The sequence below is a fragment of the Photinus pyralis genome, unplaced genomic scaffold, assembly GCF_008802855.1.
Source record: "Photinus pyralis isolate 1611_PpyrPB1 unplaced genomic scaffold, Ppyr1.3 Ppyr1.4_LG8, whole genome shotgun sequence".
Classification (NCBI taxonomy): Eukaryota; Metazoa; Arthropoda; class Insecta; order Coleoptera; family Lampyridae; genus Photinus; species Photinus pyralis.
Genome location: NW_022170819.1, coordinates 14,293,978 through 14,313,532, shown reverse-complemented (window position 1 = coordinate 14,313,532; position 19,555 = coordinate 14,293,978). Strand labels below are relative to the sequence as shown.

Sequence of the window (19,555 nt, the reverse complement as noted above, 5' to 3'; positions counted from 1 at the left end):
ATTTCATACATATACACTTTAAATAAAAGCAAAACTAACATCAGATTTTAAATTTGGCTTTGCACAAATATATTCCCATTGTTGCCGTTTGTTTGCGATTTTCGATATCGTTACTAGTTTTTTCAGAAAAAATTTAAAAGTGAATTGATATTTTTTTTAGGAAAAAAATTTTTTTTTGTTATCGCAAAAGTAAGAATATATTGAACCTTCAATTTCTCTCTCCACAGGTCACAATTTTTGACCGATATGAACCGACCGAACGTAATCTTTTCACAAATGTATTCCGATTGTTGCCGTTTTTTTTTAATTTTTGATATCGTTAATAGTTTTTTGGGAAAAAATTTAAAAGTGAAGTGGTATTTTTTTTTCGAAAAAAAAATTAATATTTTTATGGCTCGTTGACCAATCGGGTCAAGTTATAGAGCATGTTCAGACGCGTCTACTGTACAAATTTGGTTGCAATCGGTCAAGTAGTTTTTGAGTTATCCCAAAAATAAGAATTCTTGTAACCCTTAATATGCATTTCTCCCTCCACAGTCCAGAGATCACATTTTTTGACCGATTTGAACCGACCGGACGCCATTCTTTCACAAATGTATTCCAATTGTTGTCGTTTTTTTTCGATTTTTGATATCGTTAATAGTTTTTTAGGAAAAAATTTAAAAAAGAAGTGACATTTTTTCGAAAAAAAAAATTAATATCCCTGTAACCGTTGACCGATCAGGCGAACTTATAGAGCATGTTAGACGCGTCAACTGCATAAATTTGAGCAAAATCAGACATGTAGTTTTTGAGCAAAAATAAAAACATTTTGAGCCCTTCGCATTTCGCCCTCCACAGGTCACATTTTTGACCGATTTGACCGATCAAGCGTCATTCGTTCACAAATTTGTCACTATTGTCGATATTGTTAATCGTTTCTCCCCACTATGGCCAAAAGAAAACTTCCTGGACCTCTCGACGGCATCTTCGGGTCGTTTTAGGAACCGCATTCCCTTTCGAGGCGCGAACTATGATACACAAAAGGAGTACGGCGCGCGCGTGAGCCCCCCCCCCTCCCCGTTATCTTTTAGCAGCTATAAAACACGTGCGTTAATCAAATTTCGCCTGATAAAACCTCCTTATCATAAAACAACCAGATGTCCCGACATTTTACCATGCAATTTTACGTTTTACAATCGAACACACAAATCTAAGTAGACAATTTACTAAAGCTATAACATTTAAACAAGAAAATCATACGCAATTACATTCAATTCTAAAAGGAAAAACAACACTGAAATTCAAATACAATAAACCAACCGAAATGTAGTTTTTGAGTTATCGCAAAAGTAAGAATATTTTGAACCCTCCACAGGTCACAATTTTTGACCGATTTGAACCGACCGGACGTCATTCTTTCACAAATGTATTCCGATTGCTGCCGTTTTTTTTTTGATTTTTGATATCGTTTTTGGGAAAAAATTTAAAAGTGAAGTGATATTTTAAAAAAAAATTTAATATTTCCGTGACTCGTTGACCGATCGGGCCAACTTATAGAGCATGTTCGACGCGTCTACTGTATAAATTTGATCGAAATCGGACAAGTAGTTTTTGAGTTATCGCAAAAATAAAAATAGAGCCCTTAATACGCATTTCTCCCTCCACAAGTCACATTTTTTGACCGATTTGAATCGACTGGACGTCATTCTTTCACAAATGTATTCCGATCGTTGCCGATTGTTAATAGTTTCTCCCCACTATGGCCTTCAATTGATCTCGAACGCTCCTACAGAAAAGAGAACTTCCTGGACCTCTCGACGGCATCTTCGGGTCGTTTTAGGTTATCCATACGAACTCGTATTACGAGTGCCCGAATGGTGGCGCGTTGCGAAATAGGAACCTCATTCCCTTTCGAGGTGCGAACTGTGATACACAAAAAGAGTACGGCGCGCGTGACGGCCCCCCCCCCCCCCGATGCGAACTGTGATACACAAAAGAGTACGGCGCGCGGGACGGCCCCCCCCCCCCTCTCCAGATAGATTTCATCCACTTGCTTATGCAGAAAGTTAGACGTCCCCACTTACATCGAAAAACCTATACATCTTGGTAAAACACCTGCTTCTCCGTTATCTCTTAGCAGCGATAAAACACGTGCGTTAATCAAATTTCGCCTGATAAAACCTCCTTATCGTAAAACAACCAGATGTCCCGACATTTTAACACGCAATTTCACGTTTTATGCTTAATAAATTGAAATATTCTCATATACAGGGTGTCCCGTCTTTATTTTTTACGTTTATACCGAAATAACGCCTACATGACGTTGTTTACACAACATGTTCTACCCTCCATTTAGGTTCAATTATATATAGGGTAAGTAAAAAGTCCGGGAACAGCCGTTTATCTCCGTTATGTATGAAGCATTTTTTTAAATAATTGATGTGCTATAACAAATATTAATGCATTTAATAATCGTAATGGTTTTTTTTTTACTTTCGGTTTTCAATGGCAATGCGATTCGCTACGAGTATGTTTATTAACAAAAATTATCACTTTTCGAATAAAACAAACACCTTAGTCATAAAATTTCATATGTAGTTTATTATTCTGCATCCGTTAACCATAAAATATACTGGGTGTTGCATAAAAAGTTAAGGACATTTCCGGGTAAATCTGAAATCGAAAAAAAAAGACATTACAATTTAAAATGCATTGATATGTGTTATACAGGGTGTTCCTAAGTATGATGTAAATATGGAAGGGGCTAATTTTCTGGTTTATTTTATGACTAAAAGTTCATATAAACACGTTACAATTTTCAATGTTAATTGTCAAAACTAATAAAAACAAAATTTTATCCAAATGAAGCCAGAGCCATTTTACAATTATTCTGTTGTTTGGCTACCTACCGACAATTGATTTTTATTTTTTTTTCTCAATAACGGTCACAAATACGAAAAAAAGAAATCACCAATCACAAAATTAAATTCTCGTTTCACAATCTGCCAGCGGCACAATGAAAAGAAGTTCGGGGGTAGAAAATGGAACATGATTCCTGAAAAAACAACACCGCAGATTCTCACTGCCATTAATTACCAATGATCTAAGCCCTTCGGCGTAACTTATATTTAAAATTTTGAGTAAAATATGTCAGAAACTGCAGGAGATATAAAGAAATTTAAAAGTTTGAAATTTATAACACCCTGTAGATCGGTAACGAAGCGTTTGCGGACATATGTTTATATTAACTTTTAGTCATGAAATAAGGCAAAGAATTAGCCCCTTCCGTATTTACATCATATTTAGGAACACCTTGTATAAATTACTATGTAACAATGGCAAACGATCACTAAAACCACCCACAAGGGTACGAAATCGAAAAATGTTACACGAAAACTCTTACCTAGGCTTTAATTCGGAGCCAATCGTTTAGCAACACATTTATTCGATATAAAACAATCAAATAAGCTGAAAAAGGAACAGGCACTCAGGCCCAAAATACACATACCACGCAACAAGCGATCGATAGAACAATTAATTAACTTAAAGTGTGAATAATCCATAATCTTACAATAAATGACGCACAAAACACCAGGTGATATTGCTTCGAAACTTCACTTGTCGACTTCAATTATAGCACTCGATTTAGATTTTAGACGACACTCTTCGTTGTAATTACAATTATTGGTCCTTTGATGGTGGACAAAACTCAATTTAACGGGTATTGTAAGCGCAAAACTGCAACAAATAACGCCCATCAAACAAAAGGCCACGACTAACGCCTTTCTCTTCTATTTAAAACAATGTTCCTTTCTCACTTCCTTTCCTCCTTCCTTAACAAAATACTGCGTCTTCGAAAGAATTAACATCTGCATACTTCGGCGATAACACGTGCTCATCTCGCAACTAATTAGCTTTCGTAGTCGACGATCGGAGAAAAACATGAGATAAACTTTTGCAAACAGTACGCAAATAATTCCAGATGAATAAACTTTACGCTCGTGCTGCAGACTCCACGCTCTTGTAAAAAAATCCCACTTCAAACACTTGCTGCACAATACACTATTTATGCAAAAATCGAATCCAAGCCGACATCTTTTCCACTAAACCATTATGGCACACATTCAATCGTGATTAAACTGGATTCGCATTTTGAAAAGTTGTTGAGAAGGGTGCATTTTCGCATGCATGCAGACGCGCCTGACGTTTGTGCTGCCAGGCTTGTAGCGATGCGCCGTTAGGGCCGCACATTTGGAGTTCGCAAGAGCCTTGATAAGTCTATTATTGTACCCTCGTTCGTGCTAAATAAAATGGGTCCTCTACGGCAGTGGTAAGAAATTTTCTATCACAATTAATCTTCTCCGCGGCTTACTCTGTAATAATATTTAAATACCCCTCTTTTTTAATTATGAAAATCAAATGTTGATTGTATACCACTAAATACGAATTCCAAAATAATTAATTGACAAACTAAATTTGATCCAATTCCAATTTCAAATTTTTGAGGCTATAAATTGTACGGCTCTTCATTGCAAAAGGCTCCCTCCAAGGAAATGAAAACTGGATCGCTTTTGGTGTGATAGAATTGAACTCTTTGAAACTCACTCTAGTACAACATTGCCTCTCGTATGGAAATTTTCTAATCGCGTTCAAAACTTGCGCCAAATTTTCGAAGAAATAACTCGGGTTAAGGGCATTCGTGCACAAAAAATAAAAAATCAAACTCCAACTACCCTCTGACATTCCACTTAACACCGAGTGTTGTTTGTAGTACAACTTGTTCGAAATGAGGTCACCGAACTTCGCCTGGCTATAGTGATACGACGATTTATGAATGCATCTGCCTATAACGGCGAAGTTAATATTATTTGTATTGGTAACGGTTGCCTACTTTTCTTCCATTGTTAACAAGTCCACAAGTTTATACAAGGGATTAAAATATGGCCCTACTCCAATTCAGACTCACGGACAATTTACGTTTTTTTCCGCGATTCACAAAACTTTTGTCGCAAGATTTTTTACCTTGAAATGCGTCTATCGGTCCTTCGCACTTGGAAACAAGTAATACTCAATTATTTCACTTACATTCAACACGCTAATCTTCACTAAAAGTCATCCTTTTTCTGTATGCAGTCGCCCAGTATAAAGTCGAAACGGAACCAAAGCAAATACCTCGACGGCGTGCCATACAGGCAAATAATCTGCCCGTATTTTATTCATCTGCACCCGTCTTCGAACGGTTCTACTCAACCTTGCATATAGCCCTGGTCGCCGAACTTGGCAGTAACGAATCACGAATCATTATCTGAAAGGGTAGATTATTTACTGATCTTATTAAACAATCTTCAAAAGTATTGGGGTACAAAAATAAAACAGAACAATAAACAATTACAATGATCAGTATTTTGTTAGCAAAGTTTAAAATTATCGATCTCAAAATAGACTTAGAGCCTGCACATCTACACTATAGCTGAAAGCTTTTCGTGAAGTCTCTAGCTATTGTAATTGCTGAGATTTCAGCCAGACAGCCGAATATAATAGCGTATTGTTTTTTTCAAAAATGCGCTTTAAATTATGTTTAGATGAATATAGCTTTAAAGATAGAAATTTGCAGTTATTTTACATAATAATTCTTCTTAAGACCTAAAAAATGCCTCCCACTCCTGCTATTTCTGGTTACAAACCTGTCTGCATATCAAAAATTCACGAATGCCACAAGCGACTGATGGAGATCTCGTATACAAAGGTGGTCAAATTAGGGAAATTTGTTTAATTCTGAAAATCAAAACTCGCTCTTTGATTGTATACGACTAAATACAAAATCCAAAATAAATAATTGAAAACATTGACAAACTAAATTTGATCCAATTCCAATTTTTTAGGTTATAAACGGCCGTAAATACGGCTCTTCATTGAAAAAGGCTCCCTCCAAGGAAAATTGAAAACTGGATCGCTTTTGGTGTGCTACAGTTGAACTCTTTGAAACCCACTCTAGTACAAAATTGCCTCTGGTATGGAAATGTTCAGGGTAATGGAGCTTGTAATCGACCGCAATCAGAAGTGCGGCAAATTTTCGAAGAAATAACTAAGCTATGGGCTATTGCACAAAGAATAAAAAATCAAACTCCAACTACCCCGCACAACGTCCTAATCGTGCGAAAATAGCTATCGGATAAACTTCCTGGAATGTGGACAATTTTTCCTATAGGTATCTTCGCACAATAAGAGCGTTGTGCGTAGGTGCACAGTCCTGTTGAAACCCAAAGTCCCCAACTTTTATTTTTTCTTTGCTTGCCGTACGTCGTTGTATTCCTAATAAAAAATCCGAAACGAAGGGTCCGTGAAGTTAGCAGCACATTGAAGGCACAAATGTCGAGACTAGGTGGATTGGTTAGTGCTTCGTTTGTGCCGGTTTGTGCCGTAAAAAGTTTGCCAGCAAAACATACGGTTTGGAAATTATTTCGATTTTTAGAGGTTCTGCTAATAGGCCAGTCATTGAGGATTTTTACCTGGAAATAACTCGGGAAGTACAAAATTTTGTATGCTTGAGTGCGTAGAACTAAAATTCATAAAATGCACAATTCTAAACTTGCCGCCGGGGCCGCCATCTTACCAAGATGGCCGTCAAAAGCGGTTTTCCGCCGATATCTCCAAAACTGTGCATTTTACGAGAAAATATGTGGTGAGCAAAATTAAAGAGACAAAAATTTCCTACAAAAAATGTAGTTAGCATATTTCCACTAAAGTTAGCCCTTGCGCAGAAAAGCAGAAATTTTTAATAACCAATGGCGTGTATTTTATCAAAATAATTCATTAATCATTTAATTAATTAATCAAATTGATTAATCATTAGTCTATGATCAATTAATTTTAAGTAACATTAGATTCTCTATTTACGCAGGCCTGACGGACCTGGCGGTTCGTTAATGTCTCTGTTTTCATTGCCGAATACGTTTATCCCTATTTCGGGATCAACGTTGGCTTCTTTGAATTCGTCGGATTCTCCTTCTTCAGTCGATAAAGGAATATCGATACATATTCCACAAATTACGTTTGTGCCGATTTGTGCTGTATCGCCAGGAAAATATTTTCCTGGAAGAAGTTATTTCGATTTTTAGATGTCTGTAGATGTTTGCTATAACTTCGCACACTTTTGTCGGCATAAATTTCGAGACTAGATGGATTGGTTAGTGCTACGTTTGTGCCGGTTTGTGGGGTAAAAAGTTTGCCAGCAAAGCATTGCCTTTGAAGGTTATCTCAATTTTTAGATGTTCTGGAAACCTTGTACATTTTTGTCGCTATACTGTTGAAACTAAGTATAATGTTAATGTCACGCATGGGTTAATGCTATCTTTGTGCCGGAATGTATAGTAAAAAGTTTGACCAAAAAAGGGAATGTGTGAAAACTCCCAGCACGTTTTTAATAAGTATTATAGCTTTCACACAAGTGTAGTGTGCTTTTGATGACACTTTATTGTCTAATTTGTTGACAATTGTATGCCATACATTTGCAGATGGTTTGTTTATATAAGATCATCCTTGTGTTGGAGAAGAACGTGTGTGTTAGCTTCGTTTTTTCAATGACAGCCTTTCGCGGCGTGTTGTACCAAATGTAAAATAATTGAAGTTACAATTAGCATCTGTCTGTGGTGTATTAGTCATTCGTGAGATTGGGTCTCCAAATGGTAAAGAACTCAGGGGATAACTGTTATATAAGTCCAAATCTGCTAAATCCGATTGCACTACATGAAATAGGTAGATAAGAATCCCTAAGTTCTGCCGTTGTATATACAAGATAAGTGTATGGAGTCAGGTAAATTATGTCGTACCTAATCTCGTGTGTTTTGTGGAACATCTTGTATATTTTAATCTAAAAAGGTAGCATATTAAATATTTTATTTTTGCTTTTATTTTTGAGTGGGCGGGGTTTCATCCAAGGTCGCTCTACCAACCCAACCCACTATACATTTACAAATATCTATGCCCGAACGCCGATTCTAACCAGTGACCCATAGTACCGCACTCCAGCCTAAACTGAATTGCGCCACACGGCCTGATAAAAATATAACACACCATGAATGATATTGGTTTTCTATGCGATTTTTTTAAACTTTATTACTTTAAGTCACAGTAGGCTATGAAAAATAATCTTTTATTTCGTTCTCAAGTTTCTATAATTTTTTTATTTACTTTCTTGTGCCAGACTCTTTGTCTGTTAAAATGTTTCCAGTTACAATGTCAACACAGTTTAGTTTCTAGATCAGCTTTTGTTTCACATCGCCTACTGTGGTTTAAAGTAGTATATAAAGTGTATATAAATCGCATAGGTATATCATCTATGATATTACTTTTCCGCACCCATATATGGGTAAGTAAAGTATTGTTTTCATCACAGAAAAAAGTCCGTTGTCGTTGTCCGGGTTGTTTTTAGCACAATAACTCAAAATTGAATGGGACAAATTGCGTACATTTTTTCAGTCCTTGCCGCGTGGAAAAGGCACCCATTAATTTCCAAACTGGTAGGCCGTAATCTTCTGCGCATGCGTAAAAGTAACTTTGTTACTTATGGACCGATCTTACTGAAATTTTAACATTAGCATCCTTTACTAAAGGAAAATCGATCGATTATTTCAAACATATCAAAAACTTCTTTCGCGCATGTGCAAAAGTAAATTTCTTATTTGTTGACCAATTTTTGTGAAATTTTAACGGTAAATCAAATTGAACATCCATGTAGTTAATTGCCAAATCGATTACATACTTTGCTCAATAAAAGCGAAGCGATGTATGAGAAGTAAATCCAATGAAAAGGAAAGTGCTGGGTCTCAACAGATGCTACCGTGCGGAAAAGTTAAGTTTTGATTTTTTGATATTGATATTGAAATTGATTAAAGAACAACTTCAAATACTCATTTAAAAGCTTTAAACTGGAAACCAAACCGTAAGGTTTTTTTGACGGTGGATCATTATCTGAAATTTTTTTACTGTCATTTCTAATTCATAGTCTATCATGGAAAGCGCTTATTCTGGCCATTCCATGCTATAGTAATTTATTTTAGAGATTTTAGTCCATAAAACAATAACTTCAAGGCAGTATTTTATTATTGTAACGTGATTTATAAATTCGGGTTCGATTTATATCAATATTTATTAAACAAAACTAAAACACTATAAAAACTGTACAATTTATATCGACTATTTATATCACACACTTCGCAATTTATATTTCCGCGCTCGATGTTTCATCCGTACTCGATCTCGTTCGGTAGTAAACTGCCTGCGATGTTCGGTCCGCAACCATTTATACACGCAAGCAATGTAAGTCCAGAACACTCGCGTAATTACCGGATAGTCTCGAATATTCCTATACAAATCCCACTATCGCGCGCGTAGAAAATTCCAGAGCGCCAAAGGCGACGTCATGTCTGGAGCGTTTCCGTTACATTATTATTAATGGAAAAAAGAAATTTTCCTTTCAAGCGACTGTGAGGTGGCGCCGCCTAACGAAGGTAATCAAAAGTAAGTGCTAAGTGGGCATTAGGGATACAAAGAGAAACAGTGGCGTATGGTTTTCTTGCGGGGGAGTGTGATGGTGTGGTTAGAGCTGCATATCAATTAGTCACGTGCAAGGTCACCTGCTATAGGTATGGCGCTCTTAACGTAAAATTAACATAAATAATCAAATCACAAACCAAACAAATAAAGTCCATAATGCTGGCTTAAAGGGATTGAATATAACAATATATAACTAATTGATTTAACTAATAAAATTTGAAAATTGATATGTCTCACCTTTGAAGTTGGAGACGACTAAAATAAAATCTTAAAATTAATTGATCATAGACTAATTGATTAATCAATTTGATTCATTAATTAAATGATTAATGAATTATTTGGATAAAATATACACCACTGGTCATTAAAAATTTCTGAATTTCTGCGTAAGGGCTAACTTTAGTGAAAATATGCTAACTACATTTTTTGTAGGAAATTTTCGTTTCTTTAATTTTGCTCACCACATATTTTCTCGTAAAATGCGCAGTTTTGGAGATATCGATGGAAAACCGCTTTTGACGGCCATCTTGGCAAAATGGCGACCCCGGCGGCGTATTGGCATTCTGTACTATTATTCAGAGCAGCTCTGGTCTGATTCGCAGTATACTATGGCTTCACATTATGCGCAATTTGATAATACATTATATACTGCGATTCAGATCACCGATATGGTTTAGAGTTCTGAAACACTGTATATAATGGGTTTCTATAAAACACATCATACACTTACAAAAAGTGTGTTTTTATTGTTCCCTTTGCAAGAAAAAAGCATATTTTTTGTTGTTTGTGTGTAATCAAGGTTCTCAAACTGCACTAAAATGATCTATAAAGAGGCATTGGTTGAAATGTGCCACGAGAATAAGTTTTCAATGATCGTATATATTTGGAACTAGTAGAACATGGATTTAAAGCGAAATTTAAAAAAGCGGGTGAAGATATTAACAGTGTTTGGTGCGACAAGTGCTTAGCTGATTTTAGTAATAAAACAAACACGACACCGAGCACTAAACCATATCGGCGCTCTGAATCGCAGTATATAATGTATTATCAAATTGCGCATAACGTGAAGCCATAGTATACTGCGAATCAGACCAGAGCTGCTCTGAATAATAGTACAGAATGCCAATACGCACCCCGGCGGTAAGTTTAGAATTGTGCATTTTATGAATTTTAGTTCTACGCACTCAAGCATACAAAATTTCTGTACTTCCCGAGTTATTTCCAGGTAAAAATCCTCAATGACTGGCCTATTAGCAGAACCTTTAACAATCGAAATAATTTCCAAACCGTATGTTTTGCTGGCAAACTTTTTACGGCACAAACCGGCACAAATGAAGCACTAACCAATCCACCCAGTCCCGGGATTTGTGCCGACAAAAGTGTGCGAAGTTAGCAAGACATCTAAAAATCGAAATCATTTCCAAACGGACCCCGAAACGAAACGTTGTTAAAGGAGTAAAGGAAATTACAACAGCAAACGAAATCGGGAAATTTCGGTTTTTCTTCGGAAGTAACGCAATTTTCAGGTTTTCTTTACTGTATGACAATAAGTCTTTAATTGCGCAACTTTCCCTTCTTCTATGGTTTCCGAGATCCCTATGATAAAACATCCTGGACGCAGTGTATTGTATAGGTATAGAGAAAATTGTTTTCAGTATTTATTTATTAAACAAGAAAATTGATGTTCTCTCCAAGGCGAGTAACTTTAGCGTATCTTCCATGCACAGATCAGGACTTTCCCTAAGACTATATATACTGTATATGGACCATGCACAGTTTGCTGGTAAAAAGGCGGTCTTCTTCCAACTGGATTTTTGCAGTGTACTGCCACCAGAGGTCTCACTGTTTGTTGTGAAGATTTCAAAAAAATATCTCCATAAATAACATTATGCGCACATTACTCGTCAAAATTTTTCCTGGTGCCAGAATGCAAAAAGAACGAACTAAATATATTGGAAACAGAGAAAGTGGCTGCGCTAAAAATGATATACATTTTTAAATAAGAGGCTCCTTCCAAAGAAATTCATGTCTTCTCGGTATGGGAGTATATGTATAAAGTAATAGAAAGAACAAAACTGATTCTGATCTAAAAGTTTCTAAATAAAAAGTTCAACGGCGCTCCAAAAAGAGTCATGCCGGCGGAAAGGTCGTCTACATCTACAAGGAAGTTATTGATTTTGGAAGTAGACATCTAAGAACCGATTTAAATAGCGCTCACTAAAATTTTGATTGCAATCGGAAGCGGTATTTTAACACCTGTAGCTTATTGACGACGCGTGCCGTTAGAGACGATTACTTTCGGTCAATTTACTCCGACAAGGTAATTTACTTTTTTCTCTTGTTTCAGGTAAATTGATATTACCTCACTCGCCTTCTTCTTCAAATGATTCTTTATTACGGAAATCTGGTAAGTACAACTTATTTAATTTAATCGGGTGGATCACGCGCGATCTTGACCCGAGCGCGAAGTGTGTGTGTGTGTGTGTATGGGGTCACTTTCACTCTCCAAAAATCGCCTCCGTTTAAAATTGTATTTGTTTTGATTATTTAAAATCGGCGCAAAAAACGCCGTCGCCGCGCGTCGCGCGCTCCGATCGCGTAGTACAAGTTTATTAGTTCTTCGGTTTGCGAAGCGTGCCTCTCGCGGAAAATGACTGAACTTTAGGACGGTCAAGATGGTGTCCGCTTAGTGCGGGGAGTGGCGCTTTAAAAAAAACTGGGCTACCTCCGTGTTATCACATCGTCCCGGTGCCCCCCGTCGCTTAGGGCTTCACGTGCACTCGAAGCCCGTCTAAATTGCCACAGTGCCGCGAAATGACATTCACTAATCAGTGCCATCAATACTTTAGATTAGACACACCCCTATCGTGCAACTGCAACTGTCTGTGATAAACCTTACTATGGCCGTTCGTATGGAAAATACTGCAGCTAGTAGAAAAATAAACTGCAAAATTATGGTAGGCATTTGATTTAGTACTTTCTTATGACCGAGAAGGCGGAGACGGTTCGATGATCTCGCCCGTTTGCACGTAGACCGGCACTGTTGTTCACGTAGAGGTACCTACACTTAACAGGTGATTGCGTAATTATCGAGCCCTTCAAAAATCGAGGACCTTTAATTTAAAATGCACGCAATCAGCTGTTTTCGTAACGCCGACAGCCGAGGCGCCCGCCGTTGTTGTTTTTTCAGTTCCAAGGATTTTTCAAGTACGCGCGCGAGTAGTAAATAGTATAGTATGTTATTATTTTCGTTAATGACGCGCGGACGTCAAAATGGGGAGCGTTTTTATGGCGACTCGCGGATTTCAACGCCTTCTTGATGATAAGCCATATGGTTCGAGTGTGGGTGTAGTATATCGGAAATCGAAGAGGGCAGACAGATCCGCCCCTTAAAGCCGGAAGTTGATGACGTAGCGGAATCAGTCGCCGTTCATCTCTGGTAGTAGTCGTGCGTTCTTGTAAAAAGGTGTTGTGAATTACCTTCCTTTGGATTCACAAGACAGAAGAAAGAAGCCCACACACTGTCGTAATGCGGTAGGGTTTCCTTTTTATCTAAATTTCCAACCCTTTACGCGTTTACAAAAATACCGCAATAAACGGCGTACATTTAAAATAATTGCGTTCATTTTCGTCGGGAAATTGCGAAATAAATTTAGATCATCAAAGCCGCCCCAATTACGCTGTGGGAACGGAGCGTTTATTTGGGAAAAAAAATGACAGCTGGGTGCCTGTTGATTGGCCGCTTTTCAATTTTTTCGAGCGAAACACCGCCGGATTTATCGCGAGCGATGGACGCAAGTTTCGGGTTTCATTGAAAATGGTGTAACTGACCTCATCTTCAAATTCATTCTTCGTTCGTGTTCTACAGCAGCCAAAAGTAGAGTCTTAAAAATGTAGGAGTGAGTTTGTTAAGCAGTTTTCGGTTTTTTGTCTTCGCACTCTTCTCGTAATTTTCAAAAATGAATTTCCATTTTAAACGTAATAATCAATGGTGGAGACGTTTCGTGTATTTAGGCATTACTTGGCATTCAATCATTCTACGTCTATGATAAAACGCATACAACCGCACTAGCCCTTCTAGTGCCTTTAAACTTTAAACCGGCACGGACAGTTGTAAAATTATAGGGAAGTAAGTAGCAGTTTTGGCAATTTTCGTGTGACCTTTGAGTAATTGTGACGTTTTTTCAATGAGTTTCTAAAATCGATATTCCAAGTATAATTAAGTAATAAAAAATAAATTTTGAAAATATGGGAGGAGTCAACTTCCCTCAGCTTCCCCCCCCCCCCCCCACATTGGTTCAAATTTTTTTGGAGTTTTGATAAGATCATCAAGAGTTCTACAGTTCCTGAGAAGTCATTGAAATTTCCGCGAAAAATCAATACAAAAGACCTTGTCCTCGACCTTGTCAATTGTTCTGAAATAAAGACTACTAAAAACACCAAATAAAATAGAAGTAGAATAAATAAATAAGAAAATTCGTTAAGCTGCTTGTGAGCAACAGGCGAAAAGTGCATTTTCAAATTTGTTTTTTCGATTTTAATAGCCCTCATGGACATTTCATGCCTTAACGAGAATATAAGCTGAAATAATTAATAATAAGTTAGCCCCCCACTTTTTGAATGTCCAAATATGTTTATTGCGATCGTTTGTTGGTGTTTGTTAGTTACATTTTCACGTTTGTTGGTTAATCGTTACTTAATTATTCAAAATTCAATAATTTGGTCGTATAGTTACCCCCCCCCCCTACTTTTTGAATTTTCAAAATATTTTTTATTGCAATCGTTTGTTGGTGTTTGTTAGTTACATTTTTACGTTTGTTTGTTGATCGTTACTTAATTATTCAAAATTCAAAAATTTGGGCGTATAGCTAATTCCCCTATTTTTGAATTTTCAAAATATTTTTTATTACAATCGTTTGTTGGTGTTTCTTAGTTACTGTTTTACGTTTGTTTGTTGATCGTTACTTAATTATTCAAAATTCAAAAATTTGTGCGTATATAGTTATTTATGTAAATCATCTGAAATAAATCCCAAAGTTCTTGCTATACTCTATATTGTACAGATTCAGAAAAAAATACTTCATTTTCTTCTTCTTTGGTGACATCTCACATCGCACGCAATCATTTAAGGGTCGAGGGCACTTCGCCGAATGCCCACAACGCCGACAGGATTTTTTAATGGTCCATATCGCCGACCAGGGACACTACGCCGACGGACACTACGCTGATTGTGCCCACATCACCGACAGGTGTACAAGGGACACTAAGGCCAAAGTGACCACAAGACCATGCTCACTTCGCCGACGGACACTAAGTACGTACGCCGACAGTGCCCACATCGTCGAAAACTGTAAAAATTTTTGAATAATTAAATTACGATCAAACAACAAACGTGGAAATGTAACTAATAAACACAACAAAGGATTGCAATAAAAATATTTTGAAAATTCAAAAATTGGGGGAATAACTATACGCCTACATTTTGAAATTTGAACAATTACATAATGATCAACCAACAAACGTGAAAATGTAACTATCAAATATCAACAAACCATTGCAATAAAAATATTCTGAAAATTCAAAAAGTGGGGGCCAACTATACGCCCAAATTTTTGAATTTTGAATAATTAAGTATCAAGATCAACCAACAAACTTAAAAATGTAACTAACAAACACTAACAAATCACCAAAAAACCATTCCAATAAATATATTTTGAAAATTCAAAAAGCGGGGGGGGGGGGCTAATTATACACCCATATTTTGAAATTTGAAGAATTTAATAACTATCAACCAACAAACGTGAAAATGTAACTAACAATCATCAACAAACGACCAACAAACCATTACAATAAAAGTATTCTGAAAATTCAAAAAGTGGGGGGCCAACTACACGCCCAAATTTTTGAATTTTGAATAATTAAGTAACGATTAACCAACAAACGTAAAAATGTAACTAACAAACACCAACAAACGATTGCAATAAAAAATATTTTGAAAATTCAAAACGTGGGGGGGGGTTAACTATACGCCCAAATTTTCGAATTTTGAATAATTAAGTAACGATCAACCAACAAACTTAAAAATGTAACTAACAAACGCTAACAAATGATCAACAAACCGATTGCAATAAATATATTTTGAAAGTTCAAAAAGCGGGGGGCTAATTATACATCCATATTTTGAAATTTGAAGAATTTAATAACGATCAACCAACAAACGTGTAAATGTCAGGGTTGGCAAAAACCCGGGATTTTGTTAAAAACCCTTGGGTATTTGAAGTTTTTGTGGGGTTTTCTGGGTTTTTCTGGGCAATTGGGTTTTTGTATGATTATCGTCCGCATTATTGCGACGCCATCTGTTACAGGATAGAACAAACACGTCAAAGCTAAACTGTAAAAATGTAGGGTTATGTTGGTTCAAAAAAATCAAATAAACGTCCGCGTCCTCTTCTTTATAAAAAGTTAGAAAGCCAACATTTAATAATTTATCATTATAAGGTTATAGAAGTATTATTTTTTTTCTAATCGAAGACTCTTCCGTTATATTTATGTAATGTATGTCTATTAATGGCTTAATGTGAAATAAAGGTATTTGAATGAAGTGCTTGTTAATGAAAGTAAAAACTAACGTAACGTACTGTAGGCATAAAAATACAGATTCTTTGCAAAAACCTAAAAATTATAAAACCCGGGTTTTTGTTACTAAATGTTTTTGTAAAAAACCCACCCGGCTTTTGTTGGGTTTTTGTACTTTGGGTTTTTGTTTGCCAACCCTGGTAAATGTAACTAACAAACATCAACAAACGACCAACAAACCATTGCAATAAAAATATTTTGAAAATTCAAGAAGTGGGGGGTCAACTATACGCCCAAATTTTTGAATTTTGAATAATTGAGTACCGATCAACCAACAAACTTAAAATGTAACTAACAAACACTAACAAATGACCAACAAATCGATTGCAATAAATATATTTTGAAAATTCAATAAGCGGGGGGCTAATTATACCCCCAGATTTTGTAATTTGAATAATTTAATAAAGATCAACCAATAAACGTGAAAATGTAACTATCAAACATCAACAAACCATTGCAATAAAAATATGTATTCTGAAAATTCAAAAAGTGGGGGGCCAACTATACGCCCAAATTTTTGAGTTTTGAATAATTAAGTAATGATTAACCAACAAACCGATTGCAATAAGTATATTTTAAAAATTCAAAAAGCGGGGTTTGAAATTCTAAGAATTTAATAGCGATCAACCATCAAACGTGAAAATATATCTAACAAACAACAACAAATGACCAACAAACCATTACAATAAATATATTTTGAAAATTCAAAAAGCGGCGGGCTAAAATATACCCCCAGATTTTGAAATTTGAATAATTTAATAACGATCAACCAACAAACGTGAAAATGTAATTAACAAACATCAACAAATGACCAACAAACAATTGCAATAAAAATATTCTGAAAATTCAAAAAGTGGGGAACCAACTATACGCCCAAATTTTTGAATTTTGAATAATTAAGTAACGATCAACCAACAAACTTAAAAATGTAACTAACAAACACTAACAAATGACCAACAAACCGATTGCAATAAATATATTTTGAAAATTCAATAAGCGAGGGGCTAATTATGCACCCATATTTTGAAATTTGAAGGATTTAATAACGATTAACCAACAAACGCGAAAATGTAACTAACAAACACCATCAAACCATCAACAAACCATTGCAATAAAAATATTCTGAAAATTAAAAAAGTGGGGGGCCAACTGTACGCCCAAATTTTTGAATTTTGAATAATTAAGTAACGATCAACCAACAAACGTAAAAATGTAACTAAAAAACACCAACAAGCGATTGTAATAAATATATTTTGAAAATTCAAAAAGTGGGGGGGGGGCTCATTATACGCCCTAATTTAATATAACATGTAACTAAGAAACATCAACAAACTATTGCAATAAACATATTTTGAAAATTCAAAAAGTGGGGAGCTAACTTGCCGCCGAAAAAGTGCACTTTTTATTTTTTGAAAGTGAAAATGAAAGTGCACTAAAAGCGGTTTCTTTTCATTTTAGCAGTGACTCCTGTTAAAAGCAAGTCTATTCCTTATGACAAACATGTCAAAAAATCGGTGCGTTGCGCGCATGTGCAGAACTAATTTTCATATTGGTGGTGGGATCCAGTGGTGTAGCATGTCCAAACGGCGCCTAGGGCAAGCTTAAAATTGCGCCCCTTCGTAAATTACCTTAGTATAAAACAAGATACGAAGAATCGCATACGAATTTTAGTAGGGCCGACGCTCGAACCTAATTAAATCAGCTCCCAACACGACTTTTAATCCGGCTCATATGCAGTAGCACGGATCCTTGAACGCGCTTGACATCGCTGTCTCTTTTCGTTCTTGAGTTAGACGTTCACTCTTTTTAGAGTCGTGTCATGTCAGCGACTTTTATTGACAACTGTCGCGCTGTTTAACCAGTGACAGCCCCAGATGTCAAATGCGCTATAGATGAACAATAGGACCCGGGGAACCTACGCTATGGTCGAACAGCAGGACCAGGGAGAGTCTTTTTCGCTATGAGGAACAGAACTCGACTGAATTTTTATGGGCATCGTGAGTACAGGGACGTGGGAGGCGGGTTGCTCAGGCTTGCTTTAAGCTTAAATAACAATTTGTGAGGGGACTGCACCACCTCTCCTTTGTCCATTGTAAATTCATTGAGAATTGAGATTGAGATGCTATTGCACTGGTTGGCTTCAGTCGTGTCCTCTCTACTCTGACGATTTTTTAAATTCAATCTTTAATGTTTTTGAACCCCCTGTAATTATTTTTAATCAAAATCAAAACACTGTCCACTAAAACTGAAGCTTCTCTAAACCAGTTCCAACGAAATAGTAACAGCTCTCATCTAGAAACAAGATAAGAAGAATCCCATACGATTATCAGTAGGGAAATTTTTTGACACTCAGCTCGCAATCGGAAACATGAGACAAAATTATCAAATATGGAGAATTTCTTTCGAAAATTTCCCCAAAAAAATGGACAATATTATGATTTGAGCTGCAAACGTAATTTTTAACATGTCAAAAACGGCTGGGTATATTACGAAAAAAATGAAATAAATAAATTCTTACATCAATTTTGTGTTTCATTTATTCTGTATTTTTAGAGATGGATGTCTATCATATTCCCTTTGTAAGTACCCTCTTCTGACATTCCGTTTTCGAGATATTTGCATTTGAAGTTAGTTCGAGTCCCACCGGTGAATGCGTCTCTTCGACATGTATCATTTTCCCTGTGGAAGTACAATTTTCCGACACTTCTAGATATTCACATTTGAACATGCTTCTCGTAAGGAATCTACTTATTTTAAAGAAGGAATGACTGCTGAGATTTAAAGAAAATCACTTTACAGAAGAAAGTTTATTCAGTAACTTATTCTTCATTTTTTTGCAGTGGAGATTTTTCAAGGATTAATTAGCTTTAATTGTCCACTATGTGTGTGCAATTTAAAATGCCATTACTAAATTTGTTTTCAATATAAGTACTTTTTTCAAAAATAAAATACTGTGAAGAAAATGAATTTCTTTGTTAATCTTTATTATTATACAAAAGAACCTTTCTTGACAATTATCTTTTAAAGATAATATGTGTTGGCCGTGAGAGTGATATCTTTTCAAACAGGATCAGAAACAAATAAAAACGAATATAGTTTCGGGTTTTCTCGAATATCTTCGGAACTGGTCGGAATTTCCGAATTTAACCGACTGTGTATTATGGTCTCCTATTTCCCCCCTGCTGTTCATTCTTTTCCTGGACACACTGTAGATAGCCGACATTCATCGAGACACCCTGTATAAAATCAAACAAAATTTATGTAATTTTCGTGACGTTGGTGCAGTCCGAGCAAAATGTATCTGCGTGTTGCATTTCTTAATTCGTTTGGCGCCCCTCAGGCCCACAAGTGTTTAGTTTCCACAAATGTCAAAATCTCCTGG

The 19,555-nt window shown here is 36.2% G+C and overlaps 1 protein-coding gene across 7 annotated transcripts in view; it reads left to right on the top strand.

Moving 5' to 3' along the window:
* Positions 1 to 19,555, top strand: part of LOC116177673 (protein alan shepard) — a 148,760-nt gene that overhangs the window by 46,926 nt on the left and 82,279 nt on the right. For 3 of the 7 annotated variants that reach the window (XM_031496708.1, XM_031496707.1, XM_031496709.1), the window contains one exon: positions 11,885 to 11,944. The exons of 1 other annotated variant lie outside the window; for it this stretch is intronic. In XM_031496708.1, coding sequence (XP_031352568.1) covers positions 11,921 to 11,944 — 24 coding nt within the window. In that variant the 5' untranslated portion in view covers positions 11,885 to 11,920. Of the gene's footprint in view, positions 1 to 11,884; positions 11,945 to 12,203; positions 12,495 to 12,919; positions 13,072 to 19,555 lie in introns of those variants that run through there. 3 more of the 7 variants (XM_031496710.1, XM_031496705.1, XM_031496713.1) reach the window with 2 other exon arrangements.